Raw genomic sequence first — 23,241 nt, 5'->3', positions numbered from 1 at the left:
GAAGATACATTTTTTCTTCATTATAATTCAATATATTTTTCAGTTTTCTAAAAATGTTTCTATATGACATTTATAACCAGTAACTAGAAAACAAAACATCTTAGGTCATGACCTCTCTTGCAACTCCTACTTTAAAACCTTTCCTAGTTAGGGTATCAGGAAAAATGGCGACTTATTGAAAACCTGAATCTGATATTCAATCAATTACCTTTTTCTACTCTCCAAACTGATGACTTGTATAATTAATGAGCTAATTCAACTGCAAATCTTCAAGTCAGTAATATTAATTAAACAGAAGACATGGAAATGACCTTCTGAAAAGGACTTATCTCTTCATTTGCCCACAAATGAGCACTTGTGATTACTTCTTAATCAATACCAGGAGGCTGGCTAGAATTAATGCCAGGCCTCCCGGTTTCAGCCACTTTTAAAAGCACTTAGGATCACACACGCACCCTCTTCCAGGCCAGCCCTATACTTTCCTTTAATTTACCTGACCTTTCAGGCACTGAGTGAATTTAAGGCCTTTATAGGCTTGGCCTGAATCACTGGCAACTTTCATTACTTTAGTCATTGACCAAAAGCTTTGGGGAATGTCAGCCTTTCCTATGCTATTGTTTAATATGCTAATAAGATCATTAACATTTTCTTTTGCAGACAACAGGACCTGAGCCATAAAATGGTAGGAAGTTGGAGGCAGAGGTGGATGAAAAAAGTCTTTTTATTCCTAGGAGAAATTTAGAGATCTTTCCTCACTCCCTTTCTTCTTGAATGAGATGCAGCAAAAATAGTGGCTAGCAGGTTTCTAAGAACTGACAGTAATAAGCAAAATGCAGTTGCCTCTTCTGGGGAGATCTGGGTCTAAAGTCAGCATAATAGGTGAAAAATCAAGTATAATATATTTAAAAATACCCCTGGCATCTCTTAAATTATCAGAAAGGACATTGCTAATATACCTTTGTATATAACACATCCCTGTAACTCTTCATTTCAGGCTAGACCTCCATTAATTCTTTTTCTTTCTTAAGGAAGTGGTTGACTGTGTTTTTGGCACATTTTAACAAGCATTTTATGAACTTTTCAACAGTTAGGAAGACCCTTAAAACCATTGGTGTGTCCTTTTCGTAGTTTTTACCAACACTCACTGGAGGTTTCAGGCTTGAATGCCCCCATGCCCTTGATAAAATAAGTGACCCAGTATGGGAACTGCCAGGTTGAATTCAGCTTAGGGAAATAAATGCTTGCGTGGTATGAGTGAACTGTAACTGAGAGGTAAGGATGAGTCTGTACATCTGTCCACCACAGCGTCCTCTTTACATAAAATCACTGGTTACGTTCTACTGCTTAAATTATTAACTCAACAACACCACTATAGAAAAAAAGTGTAGGATATTTTTAACTTATTTCTTATTTCTTTTTATGAAGGGAAAAGCAATGCAAAGCAAATAAATGGAAAAAAGCAAAAAGCAAAGCCAACCCAACTAATTGTTCACTGCAAGAGAGGCATGCCTAAGGAGCTACAGGTATTCACAGACACAGCTGGATGGGATAGTGGCTTTGAATGTGGTCAGCTTTCACATACGCCCTCCTCATCTGGCTCAGGGTTCAGCTGACTGCTGGACCATTGAGGTGCAGCTAGTGAATCCCGATAAATCAGTTAGATGTTCCCAGCCCCAAACCTGAATTACATCCCTGATAAAATCCATGGATTGGGTCTGAAATTCTAAGTTTAACTCTCCCTTTAGTCACTCATTTCCTGTGTGTTCAATAGAGACTGTAACTCCTCAGAGAAATGCTATTCTCTTTCACAGAATGAGATGAAGGGTGTGTGTAGGACTAAATGGGGTGATGTGGGTGGAACTGCTATAAATTATGAATTTCCATTGCAGATGTTCCCATGAGAATAACCAATGAAGGCAGCAAGTGGGGTGGCCACGTTTCAGATCCTTATTACAGATCTGTGAGAATATAGTTTTTCAGATAATTCAGAGGCAAAGTCTTTCTGAAATCTGAAAATACAAATGTTGATTTACAACCTCTGAGGATTGAATTCACAAGATTACTATGCTACATCATCTTACCATTTTCTGTTAGGTAGCCCTGGTGTCAGCTACTGGGACAGGCTTTTGGGCCCCTTAGATGAGAAAGAACACTCCTTAGTGGTGGGGAAGGAGAAGAGGTATGAATACAGTAATATGTTTGCCCTGATTTTATTTTTCCCCCTCCATTTTGTGTTTCTCTTACACACCTGCAGCACCTGTTAATAACAGATACGATCTTAGTCTTGGAGACAGCAATCCAGGATTTAAAACTACATTTGCCAGGTATCAGTTGCCTGACCAAGGGTAAATTATTTACCTTGTATCAACCTCCCATTTTCTTATCTATGTAAGGGGAAAGGCCACTTTCTTGGGGAGATTGATGTCAGAGTAAAGTGAGCTGCTTCTGTGAACTTTTCTGATACCCAGTAGACATTCAAGCCCTTCCTCTGTTTTATCGGCTTCACACCCTTTGTACTCAGTGTATTTCTCTTGTAGTCAAGTCTTGGCACTTAGTGTCAGAGTTCTTCAAAAAATTCTTTCCTCGATGGAATAATAATTAAAGAGGCCATGATTATTGTAATACAAGAGAAAAACACATCTGGTGTTTGTCAGTTTCTGGCACAGAGCTTCTAGAACCCTTAGGATTTCCTGAGTGATAGCAGTGGCTTTTGCTGTTCAGAAGAAGTCCTTTTGCACCTTACCTGGGTTGATGTATCTGAGGTGACTCTAAAGGGCACAGGGCCTTAGGTAGCTTCTTGATGGGAGCTGGTTGCCAGAGGAACCAGCCACATGAATAGGGGGCTGGAACTTTCAGCTCCACTACCTCTGGGGAGAGGAAGGGGCTAAACATGGAGTTCAATCACCAATGGCCAATGACTTAATCAATTGTGGCAATATAATAAAAACTTCTTGAGTGCCCAGGTTCAGGAAAAACTTCTGGGTTGGCAAACATAGCAACACATCAAGATGCAGGGAGGATGGCATAAGGGGAGAGGGCACGAAAGCTCCATGTCGTTACAGCCCCACACCTTGCCCCATTCAACTCTTCCCTGTGGCTGTTCCTGAGTTGTATCTTTTATAATAAACCAATCATCATAATTACAGCGCTTTCCTGAATTCTATGAGTTATGGAGACTGAGGAAGAGTTATGACAACCCCTGAATTTGTGGCAGTCTGGGCAGAAGTGCAAGTAGCCTGGAAATCTCATGTATAGCTGCTGTGTGAAGTGGGGACCGTCTTGTGGGACCGAGCTCTCAACCTGTGGGGTCTGTGCTAACTCTGGGTAGCTAGTGCCAGAATTTAATTGAATAGTTGGATATCCAGTGTGTTAGAGAATTAAATAATTGATTAGTGCCAGAAAAAAAACAGAATTACCCAAAAGACCAAAATGTGCATTTAAATACTAGTATAAGTAGTTCTCATTGAAATTGGAAGATTTCATGGTAAACATACACAACAGGGTAGAACAAAGAACTTTCTAATTGACTCTCGGTTTCCAAAGCATTTCCTTTTTTGCTCTCAATACTAAAGGCTGCCTTTGGTTGAAAGAGAGGAGGCAAATACACCACATCTTGTGTGATTTTTTTCCCCACTGAAATTTCAGACATGTCTATTAGGAGTACATCATCTATTATGCCAAATATTTTGATTAGAATCTGAAAATGCAGAGTGGATTTGCCATGGAACTGACAGCTAGGCTCAGGACTCCTCACTTGAATAGATTCCTTATTGTTGGAAGGTAGACCAGCTGGCAAAATCTTGGCATGACTGAAATAAGACAGTTGGAGAGGAAGGACAATGTACAGTACAGCAAAGGAGAAGCAGGAAACAAAAGAGGGAGAGGAGTCAGGAGTGTGAAGGTAGAGAGAACAGAAAGTAAGAAAGAAGGGTTCATTGGGAAGGGGGAGGGAGGCCTTTTTAAAGCATGGAAAGCATGCTCTGCATTTGCAGGAGGTCGTCCTCTTCCTGCTGCACTCTGATATAATTACTGCTGCTCTCTCACCGGTGAGAAAGCTACTGCTCCAGACCACAGCACATGCAGCAGAGACAGAATTTAAAGCTCTTTTATGCACCACCTCTGATCCATTACCAAATTCTGTTAGTTCTGTCTTCCAACTGTACAGTAGCCCCCCCCCCCCTTATTCGTGGGGGATACTTTCTAAGAAACCACTGGATGCCTGAAACCGTGGATAGTAATATACTGTTTTTTTCCTATACATACCTATGATAAAGTTTTATTTGTAAATTAAGCATAGTAAGAGAATAGCAATATAACTAATAATAAAATAGAATAATTATAACAATATACTGTAATAAAAGTTATGTGAATGGATTTGGGGCCATTATTAAGTAAAATAAGTATTACTTGAACACAGGCACTGGACTACCAAGATAGCTGATCTGATAACCCAGATGGCTACTCAGTAACTAAAGGCAGGAGAATCTACAGCGTGGAGACACAGGACAAAGTGATGATTCATGTCCAGGGCAGGAAGGAGGTGTATGGCATGAAATATCATCAGACCACTTAAAATAGTGTGCAATTTAAAATGTATGAAATGTTTATTTCTGCAATTTTCCATTTAATATTTTTGGTTGGTGGTTGATTGGGTAACTGAAACCACAGAAAGCAAAACCATGGATGAGGGGACCACTATATTTCAAATCTGATCCCTCTCCCCTTGGCCACTGCCACCACCCTAGTCTAAGCCACCTTTATTTCCTACCTGGATCACCACAGTCATCTTTCTCTGGGTCCTCTTGCTTCTACTCTTGTTCCCTACAACAGTCACACCAATTTTTGATCCTGTTATTCTCCTCTACTTAACCTACCATGGGGTTCCCATTACATTTAGACCCAAACTCAAATCCTTACCATGGCCTACCAGAGGTCCCAACAGAATCCCGCAATGGCCCAGCTCTCCAGGCGCATGGCCTGCCCTCCTCATGCTGCTCCTGGCATGTTAGTGACACAACACAGCATCCCTGCTCTTTGTGCATGCTGAGCATGCTCCTATCTTGGGGCCTGGCAGTCCCCCACACTTTGCATGGCTTGCTCCTGTCTGCCCCTTGGGACTTTTAGCTCTACCCATTCCCACGAAGTCACTCTCTAGTCCTGTATCCTGACTTTTTTTTACTTAGTATCACTTAGCACAACATGATATTATATCATGTACTTTTTTATTTATCGTGTTTTTTCTACTAGAATAAAAGCTCCCTGAGAGCAAGTTCTTTTCACAGTCCTATTATATTCTCAACACCTACACCAATACCTGGCACAGAGTAGGGGCTCAATGAAGTTGTTGAATAAATGTGTCTGACATCAAAGCTGATAGAAGAAAATGCTTACAAAAGTTGGGACTTATTTTGAAGAAAATCTCTAAAAAGTTGTCACTAAAAATATGTAGAAAGTATTTTCCAATAAGCACTATGCCTTTGGCACATTTATACCAGAATTATTTCTTGCCATACGTATCTGACAAAGTGTTCTGATGATTGATGTCATGTTTTATAAAGCCCCTTAAGCTACTTGGAGGAAAATACAATATAAATGCAAATAAATAATAAACAACCTCTCATAATAAAGTACATGAGGCTTTCAATGGTTTAGTGAAAAATAAAGTAGGGAGTTTCTTAAGGTAACGAAATAAGTCATAGCCATTATAGTCTGATCCAAGCAGCAAGGGGCCTTAGCATGTAAACCTATCACAATTTAGACCTCAGAAATTCACTTCTGATGTTTTCAACAAAGATGAAGCCCCTTATATATATTAAGCACTCTGTTAGACTGCCACCATTACTTTATCCCAATCTAATATTTAGACAAACAGATAAATCCTTGTTATATAGCTATCTCTAAATAAGCCAACATTACTTTCACTTCTGAAAGTATATATATATTACATTAAAATACTATAGACAAAGAATAAATAATAAAACTATATTAGTTAATTGGTTAGACCCACCCAAAACCAAGATTGTTTAAATAATTAAAACTTCCTGTAATAATTACGAATATCTGTTAGTTTTTTAAAATCCTTATCAAAGGACATGCTTTTTATTGATTTTAGAAAGAGAGAAAAGGAGAGAGAGAGAGAGAGAGAGAGAGAGAGAGAGAGAGAGAGAGAGAAAAGAAACATTGATATGAGAGTGAAACATTGATTGGTTGCCTCTGCATGTGCCCCGACTGGGGATTAAACCTGCGACCTGGGTATGTGCTTGGACCGGTAATCGAGCCTGAGACCTTTCAGTATACTGGACAACCTTCCAACCAACCATCAATTTGTAAATAGGAGCTTATAGACCCAGCCAGATGGATAAATAGAGAAAGAGTGAAAAGAAAAAAGAAGGTACTGGTCTTAGTTTTCAGATTGATTTGATTACTAACAATGATACACAGGAAGTCTTGTTTCTCATATGGAAAACTATACTCATTAAAAAAAAAACACTACTATTGGCATATGTGATTCCAGAATAAGGATTACAATTACATATCTGATTTGCAAAATTTAAGCTTGGTAGGTATCCTTGGAGATGTTGATAATTTAAGGGAAGCATTGAGAATAAGTTTCAAAATATATCAAAAGTCTATTTTCCTGGCAGAGCTCCAAAGGTGATCAACCATAGGCTATATTTTATGTGTTTCAACTAGGAGACACTCTATTTCATGGATAGTTTTCCTACGGAAGTCATCCTTCAGGGTATCGTAGAGTTGCAAATTCCACTGGGGCTCAGACTACCCTCATTTCATTTTTTCCCCCACAAATTCAAATATGAAGAAATTATTGTTACCAACTTAATACCATTACGGAAAAGAAGTGGAAAGAAGTTACACTAATAAAAATGGGATTTTCCTTTAATCAGCTTTTTATGAAGAACTGCAAAGTAAACTCCAGTGCAGGATGAGAGAGATTATACCTCCCCACCCCTCCAGGGTGGCACAGGACTGAAGAACGGTATGGACAACGATTTCTTCTCCAGGAAATGAAGGCCATTACCACGCTTTCCCAGGGACCAGTGCCTTAGAGCAGCGAGTGATGTGAAGGCGCTAATGGTTCCCAGAGAAGGTGCATCACCCTTCCCTGGTAGTGCTCATTTGCATACACACATTTAGGCCCAGCAGGAGGTGTGCACTCAGGGGGTCTCCCAGAGCAGAAATGCAGACCTTCTCAGGTAAAAGCAGGTCTTCACTACACGTTACAACCTCATTCCAACTCCAGTTGTCAGTTAACAGCTTTCAGGATGACATGTTAAATCAAGGAAATGTCACACGTGTACAGTAACTGGCCTAATCTTTTCTGTAAATGGCTGCCTGTGGTTTTGAAAATCGTCGTAAATTGCTGGCAATTGGCAATGTGTCTCCCTGCACGGCTAACTTCACTTCTGCACAGTTAACAAATCGGTCTTAAATTATTCATCAGATCACCCAACGTCTAGGCTCGTCTGACTGTCATTGATTTCAGGGAACAGTAGCCTGCTTGCCTTGTATACTGGAGTGAAATTCCGACCATGCTCTCAGCATGTAAGATTAATTGTATGCAGAAAATAATAACTATCCTCTTTGTTGCAGTATCTCAGTTAATGATGCGTGAGCACAACCTACTACAGAATCAGTGCTTCTGCTGTCACATGCTGTTCTGAAGCAGGACAGACTATTTTCTCAGACTAATACTTAAAATAGCCTCAATACCCCGCATACTTCAAATATACAGAGGAAGTGTTTTCTCTATTAATTCTATAATTACAGGACAAGAAAAATAATGATGGATTCTATGTACAAGCTAAAACATCAGATGGCCATTTAGAAATCATACCATCAAACCATTGCTCATTGTTCTGGAAACAGGGTCAAATCAACTCCCTGGAGAGCTCAACCAAATTGAATTTTTGTTGCTAAAATAAGTGTGGGTTTAGAATGTGTGTTCTGAAAGGACTTATCACCATATTTCTTTCAGCAGTGTACAGGGGATTTGGCAGGAAAAATATTTATTCTTCTTTGAAACACCTTTTGAATCAGTACTGGCTCTAAGCTAAATAGTGAAGTTGTGCAGCGAGACAGTCTTATATCTGAGGAGCACACATGTCTATTTATGTTCAGGAGAATTAACTCCAGATCACTTCAAAAGGACACCCAGCAATTTGTCATTCTCTCTTGTGTCTGAACAGATATTTTTAGGTCACTGGTAGCCACGTTCTGTAACTAAATAGCTCCCTGTTTAGAGCATCTCCTTACAGGACCACCTCTCATGGGTAGTGACCTTGGCTTTGATGCAAGGAAACCCAAGGAGCTCTCTCTCTGATGTATGCTGACCAGAAGAGTGTCTGGGTAAAGAGTGTGGGATGGAGGTGGCTGAATCAATGCAAATTCATTACAGGGGATTAAAAAATGTAGCAACTGAAAGCACTTTTCTGTTGTTCACGGTAGGTCAGCAATAGTATCTGTATTTGTAAAGGTCAGCAGATTGTCTGTTTACTCCTCATCCCTTCTTCCTTAGGGAGCCTCCCTAACTCCAGTGCAGACTATGTTCCATGCTCTGTGGTGTCAGAATCTTTCTTCTTCATCATATAATACTGGTTACATTTCCTTATAATTAGTCACTGACTGTCCATCCTTCATATGATACAGAACATTTTTGAGTGCAGGAAGTGAATATAGCCTTAGTGCCTGGCACAGTGTTTTGAACCAAGTAAATGCTAAGTAAAATGGTCTATAGAATTATGTATGATTAGTTAAGCTGCATACTTAGAGCCCCCAAATGACAGCTTAAACACTTTTCTGAATATAAAAGAAATCTGTTGTGGGAAGCTCAGGGATGGTATGAAAGCTCCTCTGAGGTATTAGGGTACCAGGCTTGTTGACCCATGCATCAAGAGGTCGCTGGTTCAATTCCTGGTTAGGGCACATACCTGGGTTTCGGGCTCGATCCCCAGTAGGGGGTGTGCAGGAGGTAGGATTGATGTTCTCTAGCCTTAATGTTTCTCTCTCTCCCTCTCTCTAAAATCAATAAAAATATATTTAAAAAATAAAATAAAAGCAAATAATTAATGCAACTAAACATGTTTACCAGGCTCTCTTTTGTAATTGGAAAACCAATGCAAATGTGACTTGAGATTCTTTATCACCAGGTTTGGACTCTGCATTGACATTTCACAACAGATATATTATGTCTTCCAAACAAAACCATTAACATCCCAGCAAGAACATCCAAAATCTTAAAGGCATTTATTCATGTTCTACCCATTGTTGTTCTAAAATGATCTGATGTTCACTGGCTGCATAAAAAATTCGGTAGTAGCATCTTTAAATCGTCTTTAAAAATATTGCAAAGAATTAGAATATGAGTTATAAAAGTGTGGTTTCTCTGAAACAACAAAATTTCCTTGAAATTAATGCTTACATAGAAATTCAGCAATCATGGTCTACTTAGAATGGCTTAATTTATGTATGCAGTAGCTTCACAGACATATCAATTGGACTAATATAGTTCAGAATCTGTAGTACAGTGGGACACGCCAACTAGCAGTGGAGTATCTGAAGCTGGCTCGTAACCCGAATTTTAGCTCGCAACTCAAAGCAAAAAGTCAGCTGAGAGACGGCTCGTATCTCGAAAAAATCGTTAGTCGGGACACTCGTAAGTCAAGGCCCCACTGTATTTTGTTATTCTAGTCAACTGAAAGAGTTTATGCATTTCCCAAAGTGTTCATGATATAGATATGCCATTTACTTCATGATATAGTAAATAGGATATCACTCTTGGAGTTTTGAAAGTCGGCATAGTTTTTTATTGTTGTTGTTTCTTAATCCTCACATGAGGATGTGCTTTTTAATTGATTTTAGAGAGAAAGGGAGAGAGAAATATTGATGTGAGAGAGAAACATCAATCAGTTGCCTCCCATACTCACCCCGACCAGGGATCAAACCCTCAACCTAGGCATGTACCTTGACCAAGAATCGAACTCACAACCCTTTGCTGCACAGGATGACATCCAACCAACTGAGCCAACAGGCCAGGGCTGAAAGTAAGTATAGTTCTTCTGTGTTTCTACGACGCTTTTCTGAATCATTTGCTGATTTGTTATTCCTGAGTAAAGATGCTTTGTAGCTAGCTTAGCCCTCTGTAAACATCACATTTCAAGATTCCTTTTGAAAACTGATCACATAGAAAGAAATCATGCAAAGGAAAAGGTAAATTTTAGTTTAGAACTCATTACTAGATGCAGTAAGTTTTATTTGTTTAAATAAAGAAAAGAAGTATACTATATATCATCGATTTAGTTTGAAACTGCCATCAGAAAAAGAATTCTTTGAGGCACAAAACTATTAGAATGTTTATAAAAATAATATATGGATAGCACCCGGCTCAGGGGAGCTGAGAGTCCCGCTTCCTGTGCAATTGCTCCTGTGGAGAACTCTGAATTGATGGTCTGGAACTTTCCTACTTGAAAGGACCTGCCCAATGCCAAAGTTAGTGGAAGAATCCAACCTTGAAGGAAATGAATCTTGATCAGGGAAGACGATTTTCCCAGTAAGTACGGAGGAACAATTCTGGCTAGGTAATAAGAATGAACCTTGAAAAAGAATTATCCCAGTGACCCTGTCTGGCTGTGCAGGTGAAATATTCAACTAAAGATTCTCTCAAGAGAAGAGACCCTCATGAACCACAGGGTCGATTTGAGCCAGAGAACAAAAGAAGTGCCATTATTGGCATTTGGAGAAATGGTTTAACCTTATTTAAGAATCAAAACACCCACAAATCAGGTCACTATGAGAAAAATGCAGTCGTTAAAACATGACAAAGAGAAACAAATGCAGGTCGGTTTTCCATGTGTGTGTGAAGGCAATGCAAAGCACCTGCCCAGAGTGAGAAGTCCGTAAAGGCTAGTCCATCTCCTCCTCCATGCCCTGCCTGGAAGTTTCTAGAAGGCTTCTAATCAAAGCTCACAGTTAGTATAAGATAAATCTTCCTAGAATTTCTTTACCTTCTTTCTATGTCTAAGTTATGCTCATGTATAGCCATACACATTCTGAATTCTATGTGTATGTGCCACCCTGAACATCCTCTAGGTCCGTAATGTGTAAGTTCCACACATCTTTCCAGAAAAACCAATTACAAGGAATATTAGCCTAAAGTTCCTACAATTTGGAGTCATCAAAAAGATGCCCTAAGATGACAGCTGAAGTCCTTTAAAATTAAAAAAGAAAAAGTACAACTTGGGTTCTCAACATCACATTTTTCTGTAACTTTAAATGTAGCAAGTGAGGTGGGTTTTCATATATTTACATTCTGAATGTATTCCTAGGGAGAAAAAAATTATTCCAATTCTTGCAACTTCCAAAGGAGCAGCAATAACTTATTAATTGTGCCCTCGGTGATCTTAAAGTGTGGCATGGAAAACAGCCTTAGGGACTTCTAAAGATGCATACGGTTCCCTTGACACGAGGGGAATCTGGATGTAGAAGTTTTTCAAAACAGCTATGTACATGTTGAAGGAAAGGGTTTAATTAATAGTGTTACAGCTGTGAAGTTAATATGCAGTTCCGAGGTCCCATCACAAGGGACTGTTACATCTTTTTTAAAACAAGTCACTCAGCCCCGCATTATTCCCTTTTACAGCTCTTGCGTATTAATAGATACATGTCTCAAAGGTTTGAAGGATAAAGCTTGTGATGTTTGTTAATTTTTCTCTCAATAATAATAAAGATGATGATGCCGATGGCAAAGATAAAAACCACCATTTACTGAAACATCACAATGTGCCAAGACTCTAAGTCACTTATATGCATTATTGAATTCAATAATTCAGTAAAATTAGTGTTGTGATTTTCCTCTTTTTTTCAGAAAAGAAAGCTGAGGCTCCGGTAGATTATGGAAGTAATCTTCAGTTACCTACCCATAGTCATCCTGACCCCACCATACATGTACATTAAACAATACTTTCATTTTCTTCAAGTTCTGGAAATGAATCAGGACCCTCAAGATCACAGTAACAAACAAACGAGGTAGAGCTGGTTGGCAGAGGAATAACAGCAAAGGGAAAACCTGGAGGCTACGATCAAGAATCCCCATAATAGACCAGATGCATGCTTGTTCATGCCCATAAGGATGCATACTTTCAGTTAATAAGAATGGTTTGGTAGTGCCTGCCATTGGAGTAACATTCAGATGCATAGAGATGTTGTGGAAACTAACCTGAATCCAGTTTTAGGAGAAAGATTCACTATTTTAGAGTAAATATTTTGGGCAATAATCAAGGTATAAGGAAACTTCTTCTTCTTTCCTCCCCCCCACCCCCCCGGTGGTACATCTACACAATAAAATACTATGCTGATGTAAAAAAGAAGGAATTCTTACCATTTGCAACAGCATGGATGGAACTGGAGAGCATTATGCTAAGCGAAATAAGCCAGTCAGTAAAGGTGACTTCTATGAATGTACCCAAGAGGGTAATTCTAAGAAATGTGTTCATGAACTAGCAGGAGATGGAGAGCTCTAGAAAGTTAGTATACAAACCAGCACAAACGGACAAGGAATGTCTTACAAAACCCAACCTGGGCGGGTGGCAGAGGTGGTTGGGTTTGTCTGGGTCCTTAGCTCTGCTCTATTTTTCAGAATAGATTTACTACGGATTGCAATTGAGGCTACACTGGTGAACCAGGGAAACCTTACTAGCCTTAGAGGTGGTATATAGAAGGAAACCAACAGAAAATCTTTAGGATGCTCCTTTGGAGTTATCTATCCTTTTAATGACCTAGAATAATTGACTGACTGCTTAATAGCATTTTAGTGGATAATGTAATGAGTAACCAAGACTACATATCCATTTTTTATAACCTTGCACCCAAAGAAATGAGAAAAAAACACCCTCACATGTACACTGATATTAGAAAGACCGTCCATAAAAGTAACTTGGAGCAGAGGAGGAAAATCAGACTTGTGGGGAACAAATGAATGGCATCATCATTATTATTTTTTTTTTATTCCTTCAGAGGGTTGCTTGGAAGCTTACCTGAGTTACCACATCTGATACCCTTAAAGCAATGCTAAAACCCCAACAATCATATTTTCTATCCCAACTGGCAAAGCTGCTCCTGTTTTTATATTTCACAGAGACTCAGTGGGTTAAATGATTTGCCTAAGGGCCCATAGTTAATAAGTGCTAAAGACAAGATTGAAAAAAGAAGACTTATAATTTGAACTTGAGTATTCTTTCAACACACTATGAGGCCAATTCTACAGGATAAAATGCCTGTCTAAGTTACTCCAAATCAGTTTATATGGAAGAAAATAAAAGGGAATTGCTACCCAGTGAAATAAAATTATGATTTAAAATGACTTCAAAGTCACAAGGTACAAAATGCTTTGTGTTGAAAAATGCTATGCTTAACTTATTATTCCTAATTATATTATTCATAAGATTTGCATTTTAAAACTGCTTTCTAATCTGCATGTTACAGAAGATAACTGGGCACTGATTTAAGTGGTTTTGTTTTCTGTCTTAGAAATTAGTGGTGAAATGCGATTAATAGCATAAATATTAAAGGGAGATATTAGTGAATTTGTATGAACTCAGAATTAGAAATGTCATTTCTGGTTCCCGGTACATTTGCCAATGTGAGAAGAGAATGACAAGTTCTAATTATAAAGTTATGATAATGTGGAACAAAGGGTAGTCACCTTTGGAGGTTCTGGAGAAAATCCTTTGGGGATTTTTTTTGCTTGGCTCAATCAAAAATTCTTTGTTACCAGATGGACTTCAACCGGAGCCTAACAATTCTAAAGGCATCCGTGTTGGTCAAGGCAGATTTCCTCAGATCAAAACATGAATGTTAGTGGATGACCGTTATGTTCCTTAAAAAATTTGAGACTATCATAAAGCAATAGCCTATGTTAGCACAAATACAGTTGACCGTGAAAAACCTAAAAAATATAATTACAGCTTTCTTATTCTTTTATAATTATACTGTTGTGTTTCTTCTCTACAGTTTCTACAAGAGAAAACTGTGCTGCTTTGTGAGAAACATGTTTAAGAAGCACAACTAGAAACCTAACCCAAGATGCTTTTGCATTTGGGTGGCAGGTAAAAGACAGTGCAGAGTCATGCGAAAGTCATGTGGCCTGCTGATACTAGATCTAGAAATAATATCTGTATCATGCCTTATTAGGATACCTCCTCTGTCATATCAGGATTTCAAAATAGGGATCACCACACTGATGTACTTAACTATTAGTTAAATGTATGCTCCACTTAAATATCTATGGATTTCATTCTTTGTCAAACACATTTTTTAAACTTTTTTTTAGGATTAGTATTCAAACAAAGATAGAACCTTACTATTCATATTTGTTACATTAACATCTTATTTATTTTCCCAGTTTAAAAGAAGAAGATTCAAAGCCATTTTTTCACTTAACATTTGGTGCTGTGGTCATTGGACATTCGGTCTTTTCACTTATTTTATTTTTCGCATCACCATTTATCCCTCTATGCCCTCTTCGACCTTCCCACTCCCCCTTCCGCCAATCACCACACTCCTGTCTCTGTCCATTAGTTCTCTCTTTTTCTTAATTCCTTCATACCCCCAACACACACCCCTCTCCCAGCAGAGCTGTCTGCCTCCTCTCTACCTAAGAATCTGTGTCTATTTTGCTTGGTAGTTCAGTTTGTTCATTAAATTCCATATATGCGTGAAAGCATATGGCGCATTAGGCCTTTTTAAAGTGAACATGATTCCCTGGAAGCCAAGTTCCACTACAGCTGACCAAACTAAGCCACGACGCCGCTGCTTTGGAGTTCCATTACGTGAAACCCTCCCAAGATCATTTCTTCCTGAATGGTATCCAAACTCATGTTTTATTAGTATTCCATTTGTAATGTTACTGAGGTTGCTCTGCATACATCATAATACACAGGCATCATCATTATTTATTAGCATACTCTTTTTAAAGTGTATTTTAAAAGCATGATAAACTTACCTTAGAGAGCCCACCTACTTCCAAATAAAAGCAGATAATGAACACATTCCACGTGACCCAGAGGGCAGTCCATACTGTATACTAGAGAGAAAGGGGGAGGGTGGGGAGAAAGAGAAGAAAAATGTGGAGATGAAAGGCATATATACCAAATCAATCAATAACAAAATGTCAATGAGCCTAACTCTTCTGGGAAGAAACAGGGTGTGTTCAGGAAAGAGTGCTCCTTATGAGGTCCCCTAAGATCTGTAGAAATTAAAAATCCAATAGTTTCCACTGCCGTCAGTAGATGCCAATAAAGCTAGATTTATTTTTAAAGTGCATTACTGGCTTGCACATATAGGTTAAATCCAAGCGCTGACTTGATTTCTGTTTTCTGAATATTAGCTTTCCCAGGAAATGCAATTACGCAAATTTTTGGTGGCTATCTACCTATTTCTCCATTTTTTAGTTATAATATTAAATTGTCAAGTTTTAGAATGTTTTAGTCTATCTTCCTAAATGGACTAATATTACTTTCATCTTCCTAAATGAGGATTATGTTTAAAAATAGATGTGTGGAGTAAAATTAACAAACCATCATTTGTTATACTATTTTATTAAGAGTGAAACGGGTGTCTCTACTATAATCATAGAATTACATGATCCTGTAAAATATCTTTTAAAAGCACAGAAATAATCAATAGGATTTACTAGTAAAATGAGCAAATGAACAACAGATTTCCATAATGGAAAAATACCTTCCAATCACATTGAACAAACTATGCTAGCCTTACTGATTAATTGGTATTGTTAATGTAGTATGTATTAGAAAATGCCTTCCTCAAGAGTATTAATCAATCTGAATTAATAGAGGAGGTCTCAGGGCTCAATTCATCCAGTCATTTTCTTATGTAGATGGAGAGACTGAGGCCCAGAAAACTGATATATAAAACAGCTTGGATGGCTGAGAATTGATGCTTGTCATGGGAACACAATTAATAGATCAGCTATAATGGTTTGCTCATTCATTTTATTTTACCACAAAAATCTATGAATTCTTAATTTCTTAAAAAGACAAAGTAATTAAATTATTGGTTTCTATCAATGATTATAATCATTACATGCTATTGTCAAATTAAAATATGGAAATCCTTTCATTAGCTTATTCTATTCTGTGTCAAATAATATAAATTGTATACTCTGTATAAAATAGCCATGTTCCTATTAGAAATCTTATCAGAAGCTTTTAGTTACTTATAAAATTTAATTTACACTTTATGTCTTTCTGTTATTTATGACTTTCAAAAGGCTTTCAAAATAATCTATAGTTGGGTAGTCTTATAATTGGTTACATTAGATATCTCATTATCTTTTTTTCTTTCTGAGAATAGGTTTTGCTTATTTGTTTTAAATAATGCAATTATAATAATAAGTTAAGACTTCAAATGACTGGAAATTCAGAAAAGCTGGAAAATACATTAAAAAGTTAAAGTAAGTTAAAATATATTAAGGCTTTCAGTATTTGCAGGTACATTGATGTTCTGCTGATATCTTCTGTTAGTAGTATCTTTTAATATGAGTGAACTTAGTTTTTAAAAATAGGCCAAATGTATTGAAACATACATTTTGAACCACAAAATATTCCCAAGAATATTGAAAATAGCTAAACTACATCAGCAATGTATACTTTTTGCAAACTGGCCAAGTCACAGTAACAACAATACATTTTAAAGCTGTTGCTAATAAGATGACGTCTGGTATCGGATATTTTTCATCCTAAATCAATCTAATTATGAATATATTAGAATGAGAGAGACTACAGACAACTCAGTAATGAGAAAAAAGCTGGAAATAAAGGTTAAGGAAAGGACATAAACTGAAGCAAGACTTACGGAGGAAACGAATGGAATTCATTGCAAAACCATATGGTTTTTAATTTTTAGGATTGCCAACCCAACTCCTAAGTATACTTTTAGGAAAGTCAATCTACTCATAACAGTTATAACACCTGAATTAGAGAGCAAATCTATTTAAAAATCAGAGCACAAGTGTAGTGATTGAAGTGCATTCAGGGCCTCTCACCAGATGGACTGCTGAGGTCACTTCTGAACTTTCAGAGAGAAAATTCCCAGGATGAGCAGACTCCCACTCTCAGCTGTTAAATTCTTAATAACAAGAGTTAGTACTCTGCTGCTTTCTGTGTTACTGGTACTGTGCTCAGAACTTCACATTGATCAGTTCAGTCAGTCATCACACTACAACCAAGGAAGTGAGGGAATAATATGACGACTTAGTGTTATTGTTGAGATAGAAACCCTGGAGCTGGGATGCTTCAGGATTACATGATAGGCTTTATTATAAAAGATCTTAAGAAAAGGACTGTAGATTAGTTTGAGAGCTAACACTTTATCAAAGTTTACAATTTATCAAGTGACCAATTCACCAAATTACTAGTTTACCAAAAATTTATTTCATTTGTATATATATATATATACTCTATAACTGGCAATGTTTTTGGAAAGATGGTTTCTTTTGTATTTTGTGATTAATATGTCATGTATGATATGAACATCATTTTTAAAGCAATAATGTAAGTTTCTTCTGATACAAAGACTGTATGTTTGAATTTTGGAATGTAATGATATGAAAACTGCATATCTCAATGTGCACCTGAGACACAAGTCTTAACATGGAGATAAAGGGAAAGAAATCTCTAGCAATACAAATACATCCATAAATATTTACTTAGGCAGGAAGTGTTAGGACAACATATGTCCTCGTTTTGATGTGGACTATTTTATTTATAATTCAATTCAAAGAAGAATAGAAAAAGAGATAAGACTCCGTTTTTAACAAATGCTCTTTGGTTATCATGAAGCATGCCTACATGCTTACATATCTAGATAAATACACTTGCAATACATAAGACAATTTACCAATGTAAAAAAAACAAAACAAAATGCTAAAAACCAAAACACTCTGTATAATTATCATTGATCTACCTATTTATTTATCCTACTTTGCTTAAATTTAGTACACATATTTTAAGTTCTAATTTACATAAAGACTATAAAGATTTTTCTAAACTTCATGTTTTCTATGTGCTCTGTGAATATTTCCCAGTTTTATGAAAACATTTCAATATTTTTAATTGAAATGAACTTTAAAAGGTTTGCATTATATTTCATCCTCATTGAGCAATTAGTCTATAACATGATTTATTTTTACTTCCTGAGCTTGTTTGTTTTCCAATTACCAGAAAGCCCATTCATTCATTCATATGTGTATTAATCAGATAAAATATGTACAATAGCTTAGGAAAAAAAGAAGACATTAAACATTAAATAGCTCAATTACTTACTAAGCACTTACTCTGTTGGGTTATGCTAAGCAAGTCACAAACATTATATAATTCTTACAAACAACTCTGAGTCAGGTTTTTACAAATAAACTATATTACAAAGAAAGCAAATAAATGTGCCAAGTCTTCACAGCCAATAATTGGTGGAGGAGGATTTAAATCTGGCACCAATTAAATGGAAACCTGACATTCTTAACTCGTGTTGAGCAGTAGCTCAGGAAGGAGATGTATGATGACATAGTGAATTTTTTCTATATAACAATTCAAATTAAAGCAACTTGCCGTCCTTCACACAGAATTATGATCCAAATAATTCTAGGGCAGAATCTCATATTTGAATTCATAAGTAAGATTTTCAAATATGTGAAATAGGAGTAAACAGAGGTAAACAGCCGATTCTAGAACAGTACTTTAAAACTGCTAAATAGGGTTTCACAACCCACACTCAGCTCCATTTTGTCTTGAGCTAAAGAAACACAAAAGGTGCATACAAGCTCTTCAACTAAACTTGTATTCCCTACTGTAGATAGCCTACCTTGCACTGTAGCTAAAATAAATTTTAATCAGTAAAAGAGTACCATATAACAACGTTGTTTTGTGTTCTAAAAATAAATAGCAAATTCGACCTTTTCAGCAGTGACGGTATCCAAGGGGAATTTACTGCTCTTTCATTTTGTGATTTGGGGGAATTTTTCTGATAGTCTTTGCTGTGGGACTCCTTCATCACAGCGGCAGGAGCCCCAGGCATTATAATGCTTAGAAAAGGGTAAGTTGAGGAGTAAGTCAGCTCAACGTAGGTGCAGGCAGAGTAGCATATACTATTTTTTCATGTGAATCCTCAAGTTCAGAATGTGCTAAGCAAGGGAGTAAGGTGAGATTTTCTTGTTGAACTCAAGCATGTTCTGAAGTTAGAGGTCATTTTCTAGTTCATCCTGCAAAAATCATTTCATGCAATAACCGTTAATGTACTTGTTATTTGTACGATCAAGTATTAAGCATCCTGGGATAGACCTAGAATACAGCGGTGAATAGGCATGCTCCGCCTGCAAGGAGAACACTGTTGATGGGGTGAGATGGCCAGAGGCAAGGATGGTGACTGTGGAGAGTGCTAGGATAGAAAGAGCTGCGGGATCTAAGAGAGCAGAGGGGAAGTGGCACTTGTCTCGAGTGGGGTGGTCAGGTCAGACTCTTAAGAGGTGACATTCAGTTGAAGGATTATTACCCAGCTCCCAAGTGGGTAAGGAGTGTAGGGCATTACAAGCGTGTGCAAATGGAAGAGGCAAATAACAGCATATGGTCTTAGGAAAACAAATTATTCAGTGTGGTTGGCACGAGTAGTGCGTGGAAAGAAGTGTGCATGCGAGGGAGGACATGCTGCTAGAGCTGGGCACAAACACCAGGCATGGCTTCAAGAGTGAGAGGCTGGAGCTCAGGCAGGAATGGAGGGTCCAGGACGCTGATGTGCACAGACTCTCTGCTCTTTCACGTCTCTGAGGCCGGCTCATGCTCTCCCCCCGGCCTCTGCCCCATTGCATTCTCATTCTCCAGAGCCCCCTGCACCTGTGCCTCCCCACTGCTTACTTAATGAGTTCCTGGAGAGCAGGGACACTGTCATTTACATTCTTTCCCATTTGCCCAACCTATCACAGTACAGTAGGTTCTCAATAAAGGCTCAGTGAGTGAATGGGAACTAGTGCTATTGACATCCCACTATGTGCCCTGTGGTGATTCCTGCCCAGAACCCCCTCCAGTCCCTTCTTTCTTGGCGAACTCACACTCACTCCGCATTTACTTCTGCAGCGTCAGATGGATGTTCCCAGTGTGCATCTCATGGTACATGTGTTCCCTGTCACAATTATAATGTAACATGTAAGTGGATGATTTCTTGATAAAGGCCCACTTCCCCTCACTAGACTGTAAGTACCCAGGAGAACAGAGAATAGTTGTGTCTGTGTTTGCTCACCAATGTAGTCCACACCCAATGCAATGCCAAACACACCACAGAAACCCAATAAATAAGGTTTGAATGGGAAGTTAAGAAAGAAAGAAGGGAAGAAGGGAGGGAGAAAAGTGGGAATGAAGGAAGGAAGAGGAAAAAAGGAAAGACTGACTGTGAGTTTGGTCAGGTGGGTCAGCCAGGAATGTTCTTACATTTTATCCTGTTGAGAGGTAGTGAAGGCTTTTAAGCAACTGCTTCAGTAAAAGTGCCGAGAACACACTGGAAAGGAGGAGGGCTGAAAGCAAGGGAGGAGTCCATATGCAGGAGAGAGAAGGCCGACGCCTCAACTAACACAGTAGCTGTGTGAAGAGCGTGTAGAATTAATTTAGGTTAGCGAGTGAAAGCAATAGGCCTGTTAATGTCACTGAGGTACACCAACAACTTTATTCCATGGAAACCACTGGTTTTCTAGCCATCTGACATGTGCTTCAGCAGACCATCAACATCATAAAATAAGAAGTTCATTATGAGTAAAGGTGTTCTGTGTTCATAGCAACAAACTAGAACATTAAGTCCAATAATCGTTTGATATTATGCATATGAAAGCATCTTATACTGCAAATCCAACTCCATGGAACAGCTTTCTAGTACATTACACCATGGCTCAGCACAGGCCGGCACCCAGAGAAATCTGAAGCAGGAACTCTGTAGCCCCAACAACCAGCTGAGTGACTTCAATCATGCCTTGCGCCCCAGGGCAGTCATTTTGAGGGCAGAGTCTGTCTGTGAGTCCCTGACCTTCACTTCTGTGATATGATGAAAGACACCAAAAATCCAATTTTGAGATTCAAAGTAGAGAATTAATGCATTTACAGAAAATTTTATGACTTCATTCTTTTCTATAGATATGACTGCATTATACCAAAATTGAAAGATGACATATTTTTAAGTCTAAAGTTTCTCCTAATGAGGTAATGTTATTAAGTTACAAAAAAATATTTAGTAATTCTACTGAATATTGTCTATTAATTCAGGCTCAATAAGTATTTTAGAGTATGACACTTCTATTTATAATTACTTGTTATTTCTTACAACCTTCTTATATCTGTAGCCTAAAATATTACCTTCTTTTTATAGAAAACTATAAAGTTATTCATAATTACTGTGAATTTTATTGTGGACCACAATATACATCTTGTTAAATTGTACTATGATAGAGGGTAGGCTAACCCTGTTTGGCATAGTTTGTAGCATGGATTCATGTTCCACATTTATCTTAAGCAAATGGAGAAATGGTCAATAATATACCATATAAAATACATTAGAGGTGAGTACTAAATGGCCTTTAGTACGTGCATTTTAATGGCCTAAATCAATTAAAATTATATTATGTTATTGTTTACAGTTGGCAAACAGTTATGGCTAGGGAGGGTACCTTTATAGGTGACACATGTCAATTGAAATGACAGTGTATATTTACATCTCATAATGACATCAAGACCTCCACCACAGACCTCTTATTCTACCCAAACCCAATTTTAGATTTTAAAAAATTCCTTGTGATACTTGAATTTAGTTACACTGTGAGTCTCACATTTACAGTCATGTTGCTTTGCTCTCATTGTAAACATTCGCTGCCGCCCTTTCCACAGATAATCGTCTCAAAAGAATTCAGTGTGTGACAGCCAGAACAGCAGTGCCACCTCATAGCAGAGGGAACAACTTAAATTATTTTATTCATCTTCTCACAGAAATTTTGTAGTATTTATATGAAGAGACATGGTAAAAATAAGACTTACCACCACGATATATCGAGGTCTGTACTGAATGGTTCCAAACAAACCCAATATGACAACTATTATATGTAGAAAATTTCCAAGAATAGGTGCCCACTGGAAGCCAAGGAAATCAAAGATCTGCCTCTCTAATGCGGAGAGCTAAAACAAAGCAAAGAGAGCCCATTAGCATTGAACCCAAGCACAATCATACCTTTTTTTTAAAAAAAATTCTCACCTGAGGATACTTTAAAAACAAACAAACTGATTTGAGAGAAAGAGAAATATCAATTGCCTCTTATATGCACCCCCCATGGGGGATCAAACCAGCAACCTGAGTATGTTCCCTGACCAGGAATGGAACCTGCAAACTTCTTGGTGTATAGGACCATGCTCCAACCAACTGAGCCACCCGGTAAGGGCCATAATCATACCATTTTAATCTTTATTTCACGGTAGAGAAGTCTGCATATTCTTTTTCAGTCACACTAATGGACATCATTATCACTAGAGTTGTGATACCTATTTCATATACTGTTTTTTACAGCTTTTCTCAGAAAACATACTAAGATAACTTTGAGCATTATGACTTCAAATATAAATGGATTTTAAACCTATCTGGAGAGCGATCCTCCCTAAATCATTTTCTATAGTAGAAAATCTAGACAGATATTTTATGACACGACATTTTATGATAGCAATTTATCATTAGTTTTAGTAAAATGGTTGGCTTACTATAACATATTTGGAATAACTCCAGACTGGCAATACTAAAACTAGTATTGTTTTGGAAAAACAACCCTCCTACTATCCCTTCCTTCCTCTGTGAAACATAAATGATCAAATCTTCTGTTTTGTTTTTTTCCTTCCATTAGGCTGTCATTGATGTTAATGACTAACCACTTTTTCACAATGAAGCTTACTTGTTTACTTACTCTGGGCTCAATGCCCTCATGTAAAACTAGAATTAGAGAGTCCCTTTGAACCATATTCTATTGAGATCATACACCTATATGAAAATTCATCTTGATTAGGTGAAATTATTTTGACATAAAAATGATAGGGCCATAACAATTTTAGACATGCCACAGTTTATTATATTTGCACTAGAGGCCCGATGCACGAAATTTGTGCAAGAGTAGGCCTTCCTTCCCCGGCTGCCGGCACCGAC

The 23,241-nt window shown here is 37.7% G+C and overlaps 1 protein-coding gene across 2 annotated transcripts in view; it reads right to left on the bottom strand.

Moving 5' to 3' along the window:
• The window catches only part of NKAIN3 (sodium/potassium transporting ATPase interacting 3), a 411,857-nt gene that overhangs the window by 171,483 nt on the left and 217,133 nt on the right, over positions 1–23,241 (bottom strand). For both annotated transcript variants that reach the window (XM_081111658.1, XM_081111659.1), the window contains exons 2-3: positions 22,095–22,232; positions 15,017–15,097 (exon numbers count right to left, since the gene is read on the bottom strand). In XM_081111658.1, coding sequence (XP_080967784.1) covers positions 15,017–15,097; positions 22,095–22,232 — 219 coding nt within the window. The remainder of the gene's footprint in view (positions 1–15,016; positions 15,098–22,094; positions 22,233–23,241) is intronic.

This window comes from Myotis nattereri, assembly GCF_964212035.1.
Source record: "Myotis nattereri genome assembly, chromosome: 17".
Taxonomy (NCBI): Eukaryota; Metazoa; Chordata; class Mammalia; order Chiroptera; family Vespertilionidae; genus Myotis; species Myotis nattereri.
Note: the sequence above shows the minus strand (reverse complement) of the source record. Positions and strands in the feature narration are given on the sequence as shown.